Source organism: Vombatus ursinus, unplaced genomic scaffold, assembly GCF_900497805.2.
Source record: "Vombatus ursinus unplaced genomic scaffold, bare-nosed wombat genome assembly UNPS02009132.1, whole genome shotgun sequence".
Taxonomy (NCBI): domain Eukaryota; kingdom Metazoa; phylum Chordata; class Mammalia; order Diprotodontia; family Vombatidae; genus Vombatus; species Vombatus ursinus.
Window position 1 is genome coordinate 14,295,647 of NW_020948910.1, and position 20,054 is coordinate 14,315,700.

A 20,054-nucleotide genomic window follows, 5' to 3' on the forward strand; every position below is an offset into this window, starting at 1 on the left:
TCCTGCAGTTCTTGAGGCCATGTGAAAATAAGATACATAGGATTCATACCATATGTATTTCTGGGGACTATGATTCTTGGGAAGAAAAGGCAAGGGATAAGGACCACTGTCAAATTTTGATTGGGGTCCTAGCTTCTAAACTTACTTTAGAAGGAGTAACATTAGGGAGAAGATAACTCAGGGACTAAGTAGTAATAGCTGATGTTTAATAATAGATTTATAAGATTTCATATATATATATATATGTGTGTGTGTGTCTGTGTGCGTGCTTGTGTGTGTGTGTGTGTGTGCACACGTGTGTGTAATTTCAGTTTATCCTCACAACAACCCTATAAGGAAAGCATTATAGCCATTAATGTGCTCTTTTTATACCTGAGGAAACAAATTCAGAGAGATTATGTGCTTTGCCCATTTTAGCTAGTAAATATTGGAATTAATATTCAAACCCAGGTGCTGCCTGACTATAAAGTCCAGAATTCTTTACACTGCACCCTGCTGCCTTTTACCAACATTTTTCTGGAAGTTTCAGAGTCAACCCAGAGTCAATATATCTAAGAAATATATCTATAGGAAAATAGGGAATTGTGCTTCCTAGTCTATTAGAACATAGTAAAGTTCTGAATAACTCATTTTTGTGTGACTCTGATAGCTCTCTCTGGTGAGGCTGTTTTAAGGATTTATCTGTCATTATATATTTGACTTTATACAGTTATATGGGCAGCGAGCTGGTACAATAGGCTTGGAATCAAGAAGACTCATCTTCCCGAGTTCAAATCTGGCCTCAGATATTTACTAGCTAGGTGACCCTGGGCAAATCACTTAACCCTGTTTGCCTCAGTTTCCTCGTCTAAAATGGACTGGAGAAGGAAATGGCAAAGGATTCCAATACCTTTGCCAAGAAAACTTCAAATGGGGTCATGAAGAGTCGGACCCAACTGAAATGACCAAACAGCAATACAATTATAATTGTATATTTTATAAGCATCTTAAACCTTAGAGCTAGCATAAAGGCAGCTTGGCAGAGTGATTAAAGCATTGAACATGGAGTTCAGAAGACTTGGGTTCAAATAGTGTCTGTGATACTTATTTGTTGTCTGATCATGAAAGTCACTCATTCTAAACCTCAGTGTCTTCATCCATAAAATAAGGGGGTTCAACTCGATGACCTCTGAGATCTCTTTCAGTTCTAATGTATGATCCTGTGAATTGAATTGAAAAATAAAACCTTCCCTAAATACTAGAATAAAAACAATTTCTCAATGTGCAACCCAAATTCTAAGCAATTCATTAACTTCCAAAGTGAAATAAAATAATGATAGGCAAAATCAAGAATAGGTGAGAGATGAAGAACATTTGAAGGAAAAATAAAGAGTTCAGTTTTTATACAAATGTTGTTATGACATCCTAGACCAAAATGAATGAGGACTGGAAGATAATATTTAGTTTCTTGGAGTAAATTTCTTCCGATAAGGATCTGTGTTAATTTTTTTGGATACATCACAGCACCTAATACAATTCCAGGGACAAAGTAAGCTCTTGATAAACACCTGTTAAATTGATTTACATTTGATTGCCATTGTTGACCTTGATCCTGTAATAGCATGGGTTTGAAATCTGTCCATGTTTCCTTTAATAATTATAGACTCTAATAATTGTTAGATCCCATGAAAAGCAGAAGAAAGCAAAATATTTATCACTTTTTATGATGAGTGTAGACATGATTTACTATAATGCATCACATCTTTGCTATATTTATTGAGATCTTCCATCATTCTTTATGACTTCTCGGGAGAGGAGGGTATTTCAGTTATGTAGATACGCACAAATCAAATAGGTATCAAATAATGATGATTCCTATAAAGACAGTAAAGATCCTAATCAAAGGTGTTTTTCATCTTAAATTCCTATCTGATGGAGGGTTTTTTTTTCAGAGAGCAAATGAAAACTTTATTATACAGATTATTATATAGACATTCAACACACAGATTTTTATACAGAAATTTTTTCTACCAAAGAGGCATTAACAATAAACCAAGTGATCAAAATAAAGCTTTTACAATCAAGTTTTCCATTGGGGGTTTCCTTTTAGCAAAACTGTCAAAGTGTCAAAGAATTTATTCAAGCACATCTGCTCCGCACAAGGATAGAACGGGATCTAAAGGTGGTGATACAATTCTAAGAAAGTGAATGCACGAGTTTTTTTTTCTCCCCATCACCTTCACAAGTAAATTGCTTGAAACAACTAACATCTGCTGTTTTGAAGCTAATCTTAGTGTATTGAATGCTCTTAACCATTTCTCAATCCCACAGTCCTTTATCTTGCTTCTCCTGCTGCGTTCCCACCACCCCTGATCCCATTAGCAAACCTTGAGACAGCCTCAGCCTTACCAAAGTGCAGCTTTGGTTTCAGCTGCTTTTCTGCAAGAGGAAGTGAATGTTGGGGGTTTTTCTCTGTGGCACAGTTGTGATAAAGCTGTGGTGGTCTTATCTCTCTTTTAGGTAGTAGCTCTTTATGACTACACAGCGCATCGATCAGATGAGCTCACCATCCATCGGAGTGACATTATCCAAGTGTTGTACAAAGATAATGATAACTGGTGGTTTGGCAGCCTCACAAATGGACAGCAGGGTTATTTTCCAGCTAATTATGTGGCTGGTAAAAGTAAGTTTTATGCTCTTTTCCTGATACACTAATGTGGGCATAACTGATGGTGTAAGATTTTTATCATTTTCTACTGCTTAGTTTACCGAGCTGATCATAGGATCAGAGATATGGGGTTAGAAAGGACCAAGAGGTGATCTAGTCCAACATCCTAATTTTACAGATGATGAAACTGAGGCCCAGAAAGATGAAGTGACCTCTCTCTAAGTAATCTGTGTGCATAAATAATCAGACTGAGGTGTTTGTTCATTTCATGTTTTCTCCTCCAAAAAAGAAAAAATAGGATTACTAACACATTAGAAATCTATTGTGTTCTGAGATTGGGTAACATTAGCCTCACTGTCTGTAATCACACACGGTCCCCCTCCAGCTATCAAACTTCTTCCCCATAGCCTTTTCCCCAGCCACCTGCTCCACAGAATTTTGGCAGCTCTCAGCTTTCCACAATATCTCCTCAGTTCTCGAGCACCTAAGATCTCCAAACTTCTGACTCCCACTTTGTAAAGTCATCGATGTCAGTCTCGACCCGTTACTCTCTCCTCCACAACAGGTTGTTTCACTCCCCCAAGTAAATGGAGAGGAAGCTTTATTTTAGAAAATGTAAGTTCATCTGGAAATTCTAGATCTGACTTGCTGACAGCTGTAGATTGACTACCAGATCCCCAAAGGTGAAAATAAAACTGACAAGAGTATAAATTGGACTTGAAAAGAAAAAAGGAACTAAAAAAACAAAACAAAAACCCCTCATCACAAGGGAAGTAAATCAGTCTTCTATTGAAGTAACCATCAGTTCACCAGTGAAGATTACGGTGTAAAGAAAAAGAAACAACACTAAACTGAGAGCCAGAAGATCTCAGTTCTAGGCCTGGTCATTGATTAACTTTGGGATCCTGCGCCTATCATTTAAGTACGCAGAGCTCCAGCTTTCTCATATGTAGAATGTGGGAGTTGGATTAGAAATTCTTTAAGGTCCCTTCTAGCCCTAACATTCTTTGTTGGTAATTAAATGATATATAATCCTAGGATTTGGACATATTCTTCAAACCCTAAAAATGAGAGATCCTAACTCAAAATGTCTTCCAGACAGTTCCCAAACCAATATTGATGGGTTGTATCCAGAATTTGTTTCCAAATCATTTGATTTAAGACTTAAACTTCTCTCTCTCTTAAAAGCAAGTAACCTTATAAATGGGTGTTAGGGTTCTACTACTCATCAAAAGCCTGTTTAACTCACAATATAGAAAACGAGGCATCACAGTAGACAGAGTGCTTGACCTGGAGTCAGGAAGACCTGAGTTTAAATTTGGCTTTAGACACTGGTGTTCAATTCACTTAACTTCTGTCTACTTTAGTTTCTTTATCTATAAAATGGGATTAATAATAACACCTGTCTCCCAGGGTTATTGTGATGATAATAGGAGATATTTGAGGGGCAGCTGGGTGGCGCAGTAGATAGAGCACCGGCCCTGATGTCAGGAGGACCTGAGTTCAAATCTGGCCTCAGATCAAACACTTGACACGTATTGGCTGTGTGACCTTGGGCAAGTCACTTAACCCCAATTGCCTCACTAAAAAAAAAAAAAAAAGGAGATATTTACAATCTTCAAATTGCTTTGTAAATGCTAGCCATTAATTTGCCTCTTTTCAGCTTCAACCCGTTCCTCCAGGTGTTTTTAAAGGCAGCTGGGTGGTGCAGTGGGTAGAGTGCTAGGCCTGAGTTAATATTTGTAGCCCAGAGCCTGGAACGTAGTTGTTCAGTCACTCAGTCATGTCCAACTCTTCATCACCCCATTTGAGGTTTTCTTAGCAAAGATACTGGAGTGGTTTGCCCTTTCCTTCTCCAGCTCATTTTACAAATGAAGAGACTGAGGCAAACAGAGTTAAGTGACTTGCCCAGGGTCATACAGCTTTTAACTGTCTGAGACTGGATTTGAACTCAGGAAGTTGAGTTTTCCTCAGTCCAAGGCCAGTGCTGTATCACTGCACCATTTAGCTGCCCCCTCCCCCTCTGGCACATAGTAGGTGCTTAATAAACATTTATTTTCCCCTTCCCTTGCCCCCAATCTGGCTGAACAGTAATACTAATAATACTTCATGACTTATTAATCAGGCTTACCCCATACCTACTTTTTTGGACAACTATATTTAGACTAGAGTTTACTTGTTGAGTCAAAAAAGAGTCTCGGTCTTTCCCTGAATGCAGTGCCAGCGCCATGCAAAGTTTGAAATGGACAGAATTTGTCATTAGCTTTTTCCCATCTCCCTTTCTGTGATTATTCTTTGGACCCCCAGAAATCCAGTGATATTTTGAGCTTCCTACAGAGACAATTTATACAGATTACCCCACCCCTGAAAGTGTTTTATGTCTTAAAATGATCCATATCCCCTAATCAGAACTTTTATTTATTCCAAGAAATCTTATCTTAGCTAGATGTTAGGAGGCAATATGAACTTCTCTTTTAGCCTTTCCCAGTGTGGATCCAAACTATCTTTCCAATCTCATGATACATTATTCCTTCTCCCCCATTACATGACCCAAACAAACTGACTTTCTCTCTCCTCCTCATACATGACATTCCATCACCTGTCTCCATTCCTTTGCACTGGCTGTATGTAGAATGTCCTCTTTCCCCATTGCCACCTCAAAGAATCTTTCTTCCTTCAAGATCCAGCTAAACCACCACTGTTTATAGGCCACCTTTCTTGATTTCCCACAGCTTCTCGTGTCCTCCCTCCCTAACTACCTTGTGTTTTACCACTTTGTATTTTTTTTTCTTTACATTTATTCTGTATTTGATTAATACAAATACTTATGTATTTGTTGTCTTCCCCGTTAGATTGTGAGCCTCTTTGAGGTTAAGGATTGTTTCATTTTTTATATTTGTATCCCAACACCCAGCACTCTGCCTGGCACATAAAAGGTGTTTAGTAACTGCTTATTGATTGTCTGATGCAGTCATTCATTCATTCATTCATACTAGTGGAGGCTAGTCCTTTGGCCCTCAGAGTTTTTGTTTTGTTTTGTTTTGTTTTGTTCTTAATGTCTAAAGGATGCTTATTAGCCTTAATGAATCTCTGAATGTCAGAATGTCAGACAGCAGAACAGTGGGAAAAAAATATCAAGCAATATCAAACACAAGACTGTGTTTGGAGGCAGCCCTATCAATCCCCAGAACAGTTTCTGTTTTTGACAGCTCCTTTGCTTCTTCCATTTCTGAATACACAATTTTTCTAAAAGCCCAGTTATGTATCTGTGATTATAGTAGCAAGAAATCTGGTTACAGGTAACCATTTATAATATTTTACAGTTTTATATTTGGTGGCTTATATATTATATCATAGTATTTTAATAGTGTGTTATATGTGCATATGCCTACATGTATGTGTATTTGTATACACATATATTTGCATATATGTATATTTTGCTTGTATATACATGTGTGTACATGTTTATTATATATATATGATGAAATAGTCATTAACAAGAGAGACTGTCAACCTTATTAGTAAAATCTGCTTTATTTATCCCTTCCCTGCTCATATTATTTCCATACATTCCTACCTAGATATCTGCATATCACATTGCTGTGTTTTCAATCCTAGAACAGCATGACACCCAGTCATCAGAGATAGTACAAAAGTCTTCTTCTTATTTCTCCACTAAAGTAACTGAAGAAAAGAGATCTCCAACTCCACAAGAGGTAAATATTTGAGAGAAAGGGAGTTTTTATGCTTTGAGTGTACACTTGTATTTCTATTCCTTCAGGATAATTAGACTGATTATTTGTAACTCTGATTTGTTGATCTCATTACTTTATCTGTTGCTTTAGTTATGAATACTCTAGCTTCTTCCTCAACTGCAGTTAAGTAATATAGATGTTTGTATTTACAGATACATTCTCATATTATGTTTAAAATTATGCCTGCTTTGTTGGATGGGATCCATCTCCAGTTATTGGAATGTGCTAATGTAAATTTTAATATCCCCCTCCAACCAGCCCCATCAAATGTTTTATACAGTGGAATCTCTTTAAAAGATTGGTATCTGAGGTCAATATGAACAGCATTGGGATCTGGTCAGTAAGTTAATCATTTGAGAGTGATTGAATCAATCCTTTTTGTGATCCCAGCACTTAGTGAGGTTCTGTCCTACTACTCGACAATTAAGGGACAGCCCTTGCCTCTGATGACCTACCTGGCTTCCTGTTGCATCTAGGGCCACTTAACCCCAACTGATAGCTGCTGCTTTATTGAATTCTAGGACTGAACCTGTCTTTAGACTTGGAAATGAAGATAAGTAGTCCTAGGTCATTATGACCAGCTCAGCATTGAATCAGTCTTACTGTTGGTCATGCACTACAGTCTGATTTGTTCCTCCTTATTCTCATTTAATCTTAGAATCATAGTATTACATTTTACTGATTGTATATTTAGAGTTAATTTAATCCAAACTCTGCATTTGACAATTGAAGAAACAGACCTATGAAAGTAAGATGACTTGTCCAAATCACAGAAATAGGAAGTGGTAGAGCAAGATTTGAGTGGTTATTCTGACAGAAGTCTTCTGACTTCTGCCTTAAAATTCCAGTGCCACTGAATCCTATTTTCCCCTGAACTAAGTCCTCGGATCCCTAATGCTTGATTGTCCTGAAAACGAACTCTGCCTGCCTCGACCTGCTGCAGTTAATGACTACTGCTTTGGCCTTCCTGGATCACTCGGTCCATAGATAAGTGCTGTCAGCGCTCTACTAGACGTAGGCCTTTTGGTACATGTGTCTTGAACATTGCATACTGGTCTCTTAGGTTCAAACATGCTTTGAGACTCTCACTTCTCAGTGTCCATCCTTTGAATAGCCAAGTGCTAGTATTTTACCCATGCTGTGTCACTTTTTCTTGACTCAGCAGGAATGCCTAGAATTCTAGATCCAGTCTTCCCTCGTCTGGCCTGTCAGTTCAGATCAATTCAGCAGATATATTGTCCTCTGCCCAAGTCTTTCACTGCCACCAAGGAGCTTACATTCTCTCTGGTTAATAAAATAAGAAAGAATTAAAGAACTTGAGGACTCTGGGTTCTTGAAGACTGCCAAATTAAGCATAAGTTCTGGAAGGTCCAGTGTAGGCCCCATGACAAATTGTATTCCTGTCATCTGGAAGCCATGCTAGCAAAGTTAAGAGAGACTATAACTAGAAGATTGGTGATGATTGTCAGCCACAAGAACAACAAGACAATTGCGAAGACAATTTGCTCCAATGTACAGGGGTTGAGAAGGGGTGGAAAGGGTTGTAATTTGCATCAGTAAAGGGAACATCCACATTGATGGAGTTGCAAATCTTCTGAAGTATTGAAGTCAAAATTATATTCAAATAGTATGGTACAAGCTGAAGGACTGTGCTACTTTAGCCAGAGAGAAATGAATGTGGACCAAAGTAGTTAGAAAAGGTTTCATGGAAGAGATGGACTTCAATTGAACCTTAAAGAATGTGAGCATTTAGTAAATCTACATGTAGTGTTTATATGTATGTATATATGTATATGTACACACATGCATGCACATACACGTATTATATATACACATATATGTGTATATATAAATATACATAGTTATTGTGTTTAAAGATTTATTCTTGATATATCCAAATTCATATAGTGTAGTCCTTAATTAGTATATTTTGTTTCTACTTAGAAAAGCATGATGTATACAGGTAGTCAGTATGTGACTAATTGTTAAGTAGAAATGAGAAACAACTTGTAGTTAAAAAAAAATAAAGAATCACAGAATAGGAGACTTGGGTTCTGGTTTGTCATCTGAAAATAATAGGATGGAAAAGTACGACTGAGGTTCCCAACATGACGAGAATTCTAGTATAGTCATGTTTCTTGAGTCATATGTTGGCTATCTCCAAAGTCTTAGTGCAGTTTTAAACTTTAATAGCTATTAAAGCTATATAAGCAATTAAACATCAATGTAGCTATTTAAGCTATTAAAGCTTAAAACTGCACCAAGATTTTTGGGACACCTTGTATTTAATTACTTCAGTAAAATAGGTTTGGTTTCATAGAAGCAAACAGACACTTAAGTGGCTTTCCCAAAGTCACTCAACTAGTTAAGGATAGGATTAGAATTAGAACCCAGCTTCTTTGACTCTTGAGTCTAGTACTTTGTTTGCTGCTATCACTACTGCGCTACACAGCACCCCCAAACCATGAAATAGATCATAATTTGTGCCATTATCTAGCTCTGTCTCTGTCTCTCTCTATGTCTGTCTCTGTGTCTGTTTCATTCTAATTTTGCATTGTCTTTATGGTATCTGACCTTCTTGACATACTGTTCCAGAATTGTACTCCATAAACTCCTATTTAAAACTAGGTAGGGTTTTTTTTTTTCTATACAAACTGAAGACTAAGAAACAAAATTATACCTTGTAACAGCTTGGCAGCTAGCCTTAAAAGGTTCGTCCAAGTGGAACACACCTGCTCACCTGCTAAATGTGCCAGGTACCTTCCAACATTGCATTGATTTCATTTAAAGGTTGGTGGCTGAGAGCAGCACATGTGTGCTGGCATATCTACTACATGAGATATAGAGGGGAGGAGACTGAATTAGTGGGATTCCATCAAGGCCCAAGCTCCTGAGTTGGCAGACGTGGAGTTAAATCCCTAAATCAACAGAAACCCAAGCCACAGCAGGTGGGAAGGGCTATGGAAATGAAGCAGAGAGTTTGCCTGAAGGCTCATTCCAGAGTTTATGTGGTAGAGCACTGTAAACTACCCAGCTGATAAACAGAAGGGAAAGTATTGATGTTATCAGGAAGGACACAAATTCAGGGGCTTTGAAGAAAGTAGGGCTGATAGCAATGGCTAGTTTTCTCTTTGAGGTTTTTGCTTTGTTGTATCCTAAATATAACCTTAGTTATCTGCTTATGTGGGGAGGAAATTTAGGATTCAGCTTTTTAGTAATAATGATAATTCATATGTCTGTAGTGCTTTAGGATTTGCAAAGCACTTTCCCTTATAAGAGCCCTTGGAGGCAAATACTAAAATTATTCTTATCACCATTTTAGAAATGCAGATACCAAGGCTCACAGATTAAAGGATTGCCCATCTCTAGTAAAGTTGGGGCCAGGATTGAAATCTGGATCTCCTGTCTCCTAGTCCAGTGTTCTTTTGTCAGACCTCTCATTTTTAATCCCCCCAAATATCAACAGATTAGCAAGCCCTCTGTCTTCCTCTTTTTCAACAGATGCAGCATATAAATGTATTTGCAGCCTGCAGAGATACAGCCCTAAAAAAATCATTGGTAAATAAAATTTAAAGTCATTTTCTAAGCCTATAGAAAAGCTATCATTCATCTCCTCCAGCATTTTTGCAAATAACCATTATATTGTTCAAATAAAAATATTTTAAAAAGACTTTTCAGTGATGATTTGCATTTATGTAGTACTTTAGAATTTACAAAGCACTTTCCTCCAAACAACTGGGTGAGGTAGGTAATGTAAATATCTCCTCCTTACAGATAAGGAAACCTAGGCTTTGACTTGCCTAGGGTCATGCATTTAGTGTAGATAGGTCTTCTAATCTAGTTTGCTTTTTACTATTAAAGGGGATGAAAATTATATTTTATACTTAAAACCGTAAGAATATGAAAGACATTATTTTTTTAAGTCAGTTTGAGTAGTGAAGCAAAATTAGCTTAATGGGTACCTTGATTCAATTCAATTCAACAAGCATTTATTAAAAGCCTACTATGTGAGTGGGACTATGATTTAGCACTAATTACACAAAGATAAAGGGCAGCTACGTGGCATAGTTACTAGAGCACCAGGAATAGATTCAGGAAGACCTGAGTTCAAATCTGGCCTCTGACACTTACTAACTGATGTTCAAGGAGGACAAGTACCTCTGGTGTAAAGGCTTGCAAATCCTTTTCAGGGCTGCTTATCCATGTTTGGTATCGACTTGATCCACTCAACTCTAACATATAACTCCAAGAAGCTGTACTATGCTCCAGTGGCCATACCCTGGTAATCCATCTCAGCAGAGGGCTAACCCAGATTGAGGGTAACCAACGGGCCTCAAACCCATTGGTGAGTTAAGGGGGTGTCTACCCCAAGGATGTGAAGAATTTCCCTGGTGGAATGGGGGGATAAAGATGGCCAGGAAGGCAGCTAAAACAGTCTCTATGGAGCACTTCGAGCTTGATCAGACATTGGAGGTACCAAGGTCATCCTCTGCATCTTGGTCCATCGCCAGTCATCTTGACTTTCGTCTTGTCACTGAACTTTGATGACTCTGGAAAAGAGGGTGCCTCATTTAAATCCAATTCACATGAGAGTCAAGACATCGCCCCCTGTATTCTTCAAAATTAAAGGCTGAACAATGACCCTGGGCAAGTCACCTCACCATGTTTGCCTCAGTGTCCTCATCTGTAAAATGAGCTGGAGAAGGAAGTGGCAAACCACTCCAGTATCTTTGCCAAGAAAACCCAAATAGTGTCACAAAGAATCGCAACTAAAGCAACTAAACAACAACAAATGAAAAGATAAACAGTCTCCCACAAGAAACATTTTACTGGGGTGATGCAATATGTGCACAGAACAGTAAATGTGACATGTATAGAAAATAAATACCAAGTAATTTCTGGAGGAAGGGCTCTATCGACTCAGAAGATCAGTCAGGCATTATATTGAGTTGAGATATAATGTGAGCCAAGGATTCCAAGAGAAGGATATTAAGGAAGGAGAGCATTCTAGGCAAGGAAAAGTGGCTTGGACAAAGGCAGGAAGCCAGAATGTCATAGCAAGGGATGGGTAGGGGGCAGGAAGGAGGTTAATCTCGGTAACACATAGTGTGAGGCAAAGTAGCGTGGAATGTGCAGATAGATAGGGTAGAGCCAGATTGTGAAGGGCTTAAATGCCTAATAGAGTGATTTGTATTTTAATCTAAAGGTAGCAGTGAGTGTTTTGAGCAACAAAGTAACATGCTCAAAATTGTATTTTTAAAGTATCAATTTAATGGCATCATAGAGGATTATTTGGAAAAGAGAGAAAGTGGAAGCAGGGAGACCAGTAAGGAAGCTACTGAGCTAATCCAGGTGAGAGATGATTTCTTGAACCAAGACAATGACTACACAAATGGAGAGAAGGTGATAGATATGGGAAATATTGTAGAGGTAGAGTGGGCAAAACTTGGAAACTGATTGGATATAGTTGGGCAGGGACAGGAGGAGGTGCAACATAAGGGGAGAGAAAAGAACGAAGGGTAACTCTAGGTTTTTAAATCTTGGAGACTGAAAGAAGAGTGGTAGACTTAAGTGAAGTTAGGAAGAGGGATGGATTTCAAGGGACTATAAGTTCTATTTTGCATATGTTTAGCTTGAGATACCTATTGGAGATAACCAAGTAGAAGTGTTGGGATAGATGGTTGGTGATTCATGACTGAAACTCAGAAAAGAGATGAGGATTGGCTATAGAGATGATAATTAAACCTGTGTGAGCTACTGAGATCAACAAGAGAGACAATATAAACAGAGAAGAGAAGAGGGCCTAGGACAGACCCCAGGAATACAAGCATGCATAAAGGATGGAACATAAATGATGATCCACCATCACGGACAGTAACCCAAAGTGATAAGAAATTTCATTGTTGCAAACAAGATTTACATTGATAACTGTTCATTTTGACTTATTTGAAGACGTCCCCTTGAAAGGATATAATGATCAAATGTGTTTTCCTCTTTCCTGGTTATTTTTTTCCATGATTTGTAAATATTTAGGGACAATATTTAAAAGTTCTATTAAATATTTATAGTTCCTTCATATAGATTTTTTTTAAAAAAATGCATTTAGGACCATAGAGTATCACTAAAAAAGGAATCTCTTGTCCCTCAAAGAAAGATCTAGAGGCAGAGAGCAAGGGCCATAGTGACACAGGAATAAAACCAAGATTTGTTCACGAAGGTCAGAGCAACATAACACAACAGAATTTATGAAGGCAGAGCCAAATCAAGACTGAGTTGAAGCCATTACAGCTTACTTAATGACTTAAGAACAAAAATACATTGGCCTTATTCCCATGTGTCTGGAAATGAACTTCCCAAAAATATGTTTCATGAAAGGAATTTTAAGGAGGTTTTCTGGTGTCACTATGTGTTATGCTGTAGGTAAAAATGGGGGAAGGTAGGCAGAATTCTATAAGAAATACAGTGAGTTTCATGGTGTCTTAGAAATAAAGCAGTTTGGGGCTCAGAGGACCTGAGATGGAAACCTAATGGTTTTCCTTACTATTTGTGTGGCCTAGAGCAAATCACTTAACTACTAAGGGCATCAGTTTCTTTATCTGTAAAATGTGGGAATTGAGCTAGATAATCTCCTAGCTCTAAATTTGTGATAAGATCCTGAGACCTCATGGAACCTTATATTTTACTCTGGCAATGTCAAACCTAAGAGAGTCTACTTACATTTACTCTGAAAACCTCCCCAAATTGTTATAAAATCTCTATCTTGTCTCCAAATTTACCCATTAGGTGTTCTGTTCTTGGCAAAAAGGTCCCACAATTTACCAGTTTATCTTAGATGCCACATGAAGATCTTCATCCCCTCTACTCAAAGATCTAAAGTAAAAAGTAAAGTTGACTTCAGATAACTCAGAAGTTCCCACTACCAAAAACTAGGTTTTAGAAGTATTCAACCTTAATCTTGCTCTAACCCCATCTCTTCATTTAACACATGATAATTCAGGGAGAGGGCTTGTTTTCCCTTCTCTCTCCCTATTGCTTATTGAGTTTCTATGAGTCTCTGGGCCTAGATTTAACCACTTATTTCTATGATCAAGCCTTTGACTGTGAACAGTATTTTTATATACTACAAATAATCAACAACCACTTCATAACAGTTCTAGCAAACTGTTTAGTCAATACAGTTTGTTCTGTATTCCCTTGTTAAGTGTTCATTTATGACTTTCCCCATAATGGGTACACAGAAGAACATTAGAAATGTCATAGTAACTCCAAATAATGATCTGTTCAGATACACTCGTACATAAAAGCATGAGAGCTAAACTTCATGATACTGGTTCCAAAAATGAACCCAAATATTTCTAACTTCTCTTTAGTCCATTATGAATATGAAACATGGGAGTTGGGAGACCTTCCCATGTAGCATTTTTATTCTGAGTTATGGATAGTGGCAGTAGCTGTTGCTATCAGAACCACTGACTTTGTCTTTCAATGTCGTATCTGAAATTACTTTTTTCTCAAGCTCTTAACCAACCTGACAGTCCAACAAAGCTTCTGTGAAACATCTCCTGTTTGCTAGCCCATGTGCTAGGTGCTGGGGAAACAAAGACACAAATGAAACAGATCCTACCATTGAGGAATTTATACTTTCTAGTGGAAAAAGCCAGCTTTATGAAGATATGTCTAGATAGATAGATAAATAGATATTCAGTGTATTTCTAGATATACATTTGTGTATATATGCCATATATATGCATTATACTTATATGTGTTGATATAGATATATATGCACATACGTGTGCATTTTGAGGATAGTCAACATTAAGAACTAATAGGTTTTCTAAGAACTTGGAGAGATTTCCCATAGGAAATGGCACATGAGCTTAGCCTTGAAGGGAGATAGGAATAACTAAGAAGTAAAGATGGAGAGAGAGTGCATTCCATGAATGGGCATAGGAATGACAGGCAGCATTCCAAGTTTGGGGAATAGCAAAGGATTAGTTTGTTTAAAACATAATGTGGGTTAGGAAGAATAAAGTGAAGTAAGACTGAAAAGGTCAGTTAGAGCCAGATTATGAAGAGCTCTAAATATCAAGCTGAGCAGATCATATTTTATCCTAGAGATAATAGGGAGCCACTTAAGGTTTTTGAGTGGAGAAGTCATATGGTCAGACTTTTGAATTGGGAAGATTATTTTGGCAAGTGTGTGGAGAATGTATTGGAAAGGGGAGAAATTGGAACCTGGAAGGAGGGGATAGTTAGCAGGCTGTTCTAATAGTCCTAGTAAGGGGTAATTAGGGGACCAAAGTAGAGGGAAGATCATGTGAGTTGAAAGAAGGGGACAGAGAGGAGAAATGTTACGGATATAGAACTGACAATTCTTGTTCATTAATTGGATATCTAAGGTGAGAGAAAGATTAAATAAAGGTTGAAGATTAATGCAGGTTAGTCCTTCTTGAAACCTTGGGAGATAGCTCAGAGACAGGCACCTGAGAGAAATAGGAATTGGATGAGTGATTCAGGGGAGGTGTCAGGCAACTCTAAGCTAGGTGGAAATGATATGTAGAAAGTGGCATGGTAGGGGCAGCTAGGTGGCTCAGTGGATAGAGCACTGACCCTGAAGTCAGGAGGACCTGAGTTCAAATCCAGCCTCAGACCAAACACTTGACACTAGCTGTGTGACCCTGGGCAAGTCACTTAACCCAACTGCCTTAAAAAAAAAAAGAAAGAAAGAAAGAAAGTGGCATGGCAAAGAGCCCAGCTTGACTTTGCTCAAAAGCTTTCTATTTTTCTAGAATCATCCACCACTTTAATATTGCCTTTCTTTTTCAAGCACTTTATCTGAAATAATGCAAAATTGGAATGAGATATGTTTCATTGACTCAAATTGAAGTCTTTTGCAATTCCTATGAATCTGTTACTGAAAATGTGCTATCATGTCTTTGGGCTAAATACAAACAGCAAGAATAGCTGTAGTGAGAATATATGTTATGGTTGATTCCTGAATTTTAGTAATGTAGGCATGAATCACAGCTTCAGACAAAGGCAAGTCCATTTGTGTGTGCCTTAGGATAATAGCCAAATATGAAATGTGCCCTAATAAAATAAAGTTATATCCCTTGGCTGCTACTTATTTTGTTTATATGATAAATTAACTGTATGCAAAAATTTGCTTCCTGTATCTTGAGTTTCTTAACTCCAGAGCCACATTAGGTCATCATGGTCTTTAATTACAACATAAAACTGCCAATGTAAGTTCTTCAAGAAACATAAAAGCTAACTACTATATTTAAATATGTTCCCATCAAGATATATGTAATAAAAGATTCTGTTTAAGCACATTTGTTACTCATTTGACTTTTAATTGTTTGTACTTAATGCTTCTAATCTTCACAGTTGCTCCTCTTCTATCAAAGCAGGTGTGTCTTTGCAAATGGGGGAATGGTTCCCCAGTGCAAGTGCCCCCAACTGTATCTTAACTTCACCAGAAATGGGATAACTTACACACCTGTGAAGGGGTTCCAAGACAAAGACATGAGATTATTTTTCAGAAACAAATTAGTTTAAGATTATTTCTGGCTAGGAAACTCCCCTTTTCAGGATCAATATGGTTCCCTTCTAGGAAACCATAACCCTGCCTAACACAGTGCTTACTAGAGATTGTTGTTGAGATGAGGGCAAGTTATTTCTCATCAAGTGTGAGTTCAGCCATCCTACTGTTATTTTCAGAAAGAGTTCCCCTCTCTTTCTTTATGCCAAAGGATAAAAGAAATCATAAGTTGCTGAGCTTTGTTGGTTGCTTTATCTGAAGACCAGGCAAGAACCTTAAAGTCTTATTGTGTGCCTATACCAATGGGTTAGACCATACCAGAAAGTCACTGTTGATTTTTGAAATGTAGAATTTCAGTGTTGTATAGAGAAGAATATGCATGTGATTTGGGATGGAAAAACCACTCTAGCTGTAGAGTATAGTCCTATGTCATCTTCTTTGGCATTGTACATGAGTATAAAATTCATTATGTGTCATAATATTTATACCTTCTGACCTCTGTCTTCTTTGTTCCCTGGCATATTTATCCAGTGACCTAGTAGAATGAGAGATGGAGTTTGGGGAAAGAAATATACAAATATACAAAATTAAGTTAGTACAAGCTTCAGAGGGAGCCAAAATAGACCAAATGAAGTTAGTAACATCTTTAAAATGAACTGAAATGATTGTGTGACAGTCTGCTGCCCAACTGTTAAAAATTGTACTTGAGAGGCAGAGAATCATACTAGATAGAGAGTAGCATTGGAGTTAGTGCCTTTTTGCATTGATACTGGCAGCTTCAGTACCAAGAGTTCTCCCACACTTATAAAATTGAAAAAAGAATAATTTGGTTTTTACCTACTTAATAGGGTGATTGTGTGGAAAGTTGTTGGTAAACCTTAAATCACTGTCCAGATGTGAATGTTAAAGAAATCAAACTGCATTACCACTATTGAGACTCAAATGAGATAATTAATGTATGTAAAGAGCTTGTTGAAAACCTTAAAATGCTATGGAAATTTTAGCTATTATTATCAGGAATAGGAAATACACCTTGAATTTCATTGTTATGTGGAAATCCCAAATAAAGAAAATGTCTGCCAACAAAAGTAGGCATCTTCTCTGCAACTAATGGTCTTAGGGAGTCGACACCAGCACTGAGATGTAAAGGGGGACACAGGCACAGGAAAGCAGGGCTTCAGGGCTGAGATTTTTCCAGAGCAAGAAAGCGCATGATTATTGATGTTATTATTAGAATCAGTGTGAATTTCTAGTATATCAAATGTTTCCAAATTAGAATGAAACCTTCCAAATATGTCAAAGAGGAAATAAGCATTTATTTGGCACTTAGGGTGTTCTAAGCACTGTATTCAAGTGCTTTTTTTTTTAAACAAATATTATCTCATTTGATCCTTACAAAAACTCTGGAAGATAGGTGCTGCTGTTATCCCCATTTTATAGCTGAGGAAACAGGCAAACATATTCTTGCCCAGGGTCACAGCGTGAGTAAGTGTCTGAGGCTAGATTTGAACTTAGGTCTTCCTTGTCCAGCACTATATACATTGTACTACCTAAATGAAACTTACTGTGTCATGTTGCTTCTTGGCAACAAATACTAGTGATTTTTGAATTTTCCACAGACTCAGATTATCCTTAAAATGTTTCCTTCCATAGGATCATAGATTTAGAACCAGAAAGAACCAGAGATTATTTAGTTCAGCTTCTTCATTTACAAATGAGGGAATCTAGAGTTGTTAAATGACTTACCCAAGGTCACACAGCCAGTGACGGCCCCTGTTTTTGAATCCAGGTCCTCTGACTTCACCTTTACTACACTAAGATGCCTCTCTAATAAATAAGAAGTTAACTATATTAAGTTTATTTGTCCAGGAAAAGATAGAAAGTTTTATCCAAATGATATTCTGGTAATGATATAAATTATGATGTGAGGTGCCATCACGTTGTTTTTGCCTCTTTTTAAAAAACAATTTTCTTTTCTTGGATAAAAGGAAGCATATAAAATGCCCTAGTACTCTTTCCTTCAGGATCCTTTGGCAAGTCTCAAACTACAGTGGTAACAAAGGTTGTTGAAAGCTTTCTCTTCCGTTGACCTCTTTTATAGTGACACTTATTTTCAACCAGAATTCATTCATTCATCTTTATAATAATATTTAGTCCTATGGGACTTGAATTATCAAAATCGTCAACTTAATAGCTTTTCTCTAGAGTTGTGAACCCCACCCCACATTAGTCATTCAAGCAGCCTCAACACATTTACCTGTCAACATTGTTGCTAGGAATGTTTTATCTCATGCCAGGGAAAATTTTTACTCAGCTGCAAGTTAAAATAAATGGATCAAGAAGAGAGGTAAAACAAAACAGAATTGTATATTGAGTTTCTACTGGGAAAAAAAAAATTAGCCATTGGCAAAATTTGCATTTCAGGATTTTTTAAAAATTTCCCTTCTTGACAAGAGAGTCACTGCTATTACTTACAACATAAATCAGATAACCTTTACTCTCTCCAAAATGCAGTCCAAATATTAGTCTACTAAATAAGCATTTTATCATAATTTTGAGGTGTGCAAAGAAGAGGACCCAACAGCTATTATTATCTGCAATTTGGATGTACCAACTGCTGAAAAACATTCTGGATATACTTTCTACATTTATACCATATATGTAATACTATACACATATAATATGTATATATCAAGCCTGGCCTTTGTTTTATATGTGTGTGTATGTATATGTGTATGTGTATGTATACATATATATATATATGCATATATTAGAAATTTTGCCTTTATTTTATGTATATATATGCATATATGCCTGCAAATTTATATGTGTGTATATAATAAGTCTTACCTTTGTTCAGGGACAATATAACATCTTGGCTCAGAAAAAATAGGAAATTAATAAAGTAAAGGCATTACCTCTTTTCATCACCTTTTCTTTAAGAATTTAAACCATTGGGATAAACCAATGGGATAAGGATACACAAAGCTTATATGAGCTACATGTGAATTTTAAAAATATGCTCCAATGACACTTTTTGGTTTCTTTTCATTTTTTGGCAACAGTATCACTACCTTTCTTCTCTCTCTCTCAAATCCCTCTATCCCCCTATAAAATAAAAACACAATCCTTGTAACACATAATCATAGTCAAGCAAATAAATTGACACATTCCCCATATTGAAAAATGTATATATCATTCTACACCTATGTTGTTCTGTCAGGTATTGGGTAGAATGCTTTGTCATCAGACATCTGGAGTCATCACTGGTCATTGCATTGACTAGAGTTCTTCAGTCTTTCAAAGTTGTTTGTCTTTATAATGTTGTTATTTGCTGTATCAGCTGTTCTCCTGGTTCTGATCGCTTCATTCAGATCTTTCCAGGCTTGTCTGATACTATCATTGTCATCGTTTCTTATGGTGCAATAATATTGTTTTAAATCATATAGTCTTTTTTTCAACCATTCCCCAACTGATGGGCACATCTTTACTTTCCAGTTCTTTACTACAACAAAAAGAGGGGCTGTAAACTTTTTTTATACATGTGAGTCTTTCCCCTCTTTCTTTGAATTCTTTGGGGTATAAGGTTAGAAGTGGTATCATTGAGTCATAAGATGTGCACAGTTTAATGACTTTTAGGGAGTAGCTCCAAATTACTTTCCATAATGGTAGACCAATTCACAGATCTGCCAAGAGCGCATCAGTGTATGTGTGTCTTCCCACAGACCCCCAAAATTAAAATTTTGCAAACTTTTCAAAAATACTGCATTAGATGGAAGAGACTAGTCTTGCCACTGGCAAAGAGATAGAAGTAATATTTAAAGTCGTGTAGAGGGCAAGGACTATTCACTTTAATGTTTGCTATAATTTGAACATATTTCATAAATACTTCTGGAAGAAAACTAAAAGCAATTTATCAATTAATGTATTTGTAAATACTTTTTTGATGGTTCTCAACATTTGTTGCTGTATTGAGAATGAAAAATAAACGTTTTGCAATCTGTGCTTTGTTTTTTTTTTTTTACTGTTTTATGAGTAATAGTTTATTTTAAAATTTTAAATAAATTCAAATCAACTCCACTGATGGAGTAAAATCAATAAATCATTA

At 36.9% G+C, this 20,054-nt stretch overlaps 1 protein-coding gene and 1 long non-coding RNA gene across 7 annotated transcripts in view; one reads left to right on the top strand and one right to left on the bottom strand.

Annotated features, from left to right (window-relative positions):
* The window catches only part of AHI1 (Abelson helper integration site 1), a 250,985-nt gene that overhangs the window by 210,876 nt on the left and 20,055 nt on the right, over positions 1–20,054 (top strand). The window contains exons 22-24 of one of the 6 annotated variants that reach the window (XM_027850706.1): positions 2,090–2,161; positions 2,500–2,662; positions 6,266–6,363. The exons of 2 other annotated variants lie outside the window; for them this stretch is intronic. In XM_027850706.1, the coding sequence (XP_027706507.1) occupies positions 2,090–2,161; positions 2,500–2,662; positions 6,266–6,363 (333 nt within the window). Of the gene's footprint in view, positions 1–2,089; positions 2,162–2,499; positions 2,663–6,228; positions 6,364–20,054 lie in introns of those variants that run through there. 3 more of the 6 variants (XM_027850709.1, XM_027850707.1, XM_027850710.1) reach the window with 3 other exon arrangements.
* The window catches only part of LOC114034891, a 205,095-nt gene that overhangs the window by 88,422 nt on the left and 96,619 nt on the right, over positions 1–20,054 (bottom strand). The window lies entirely within an intron of this gene.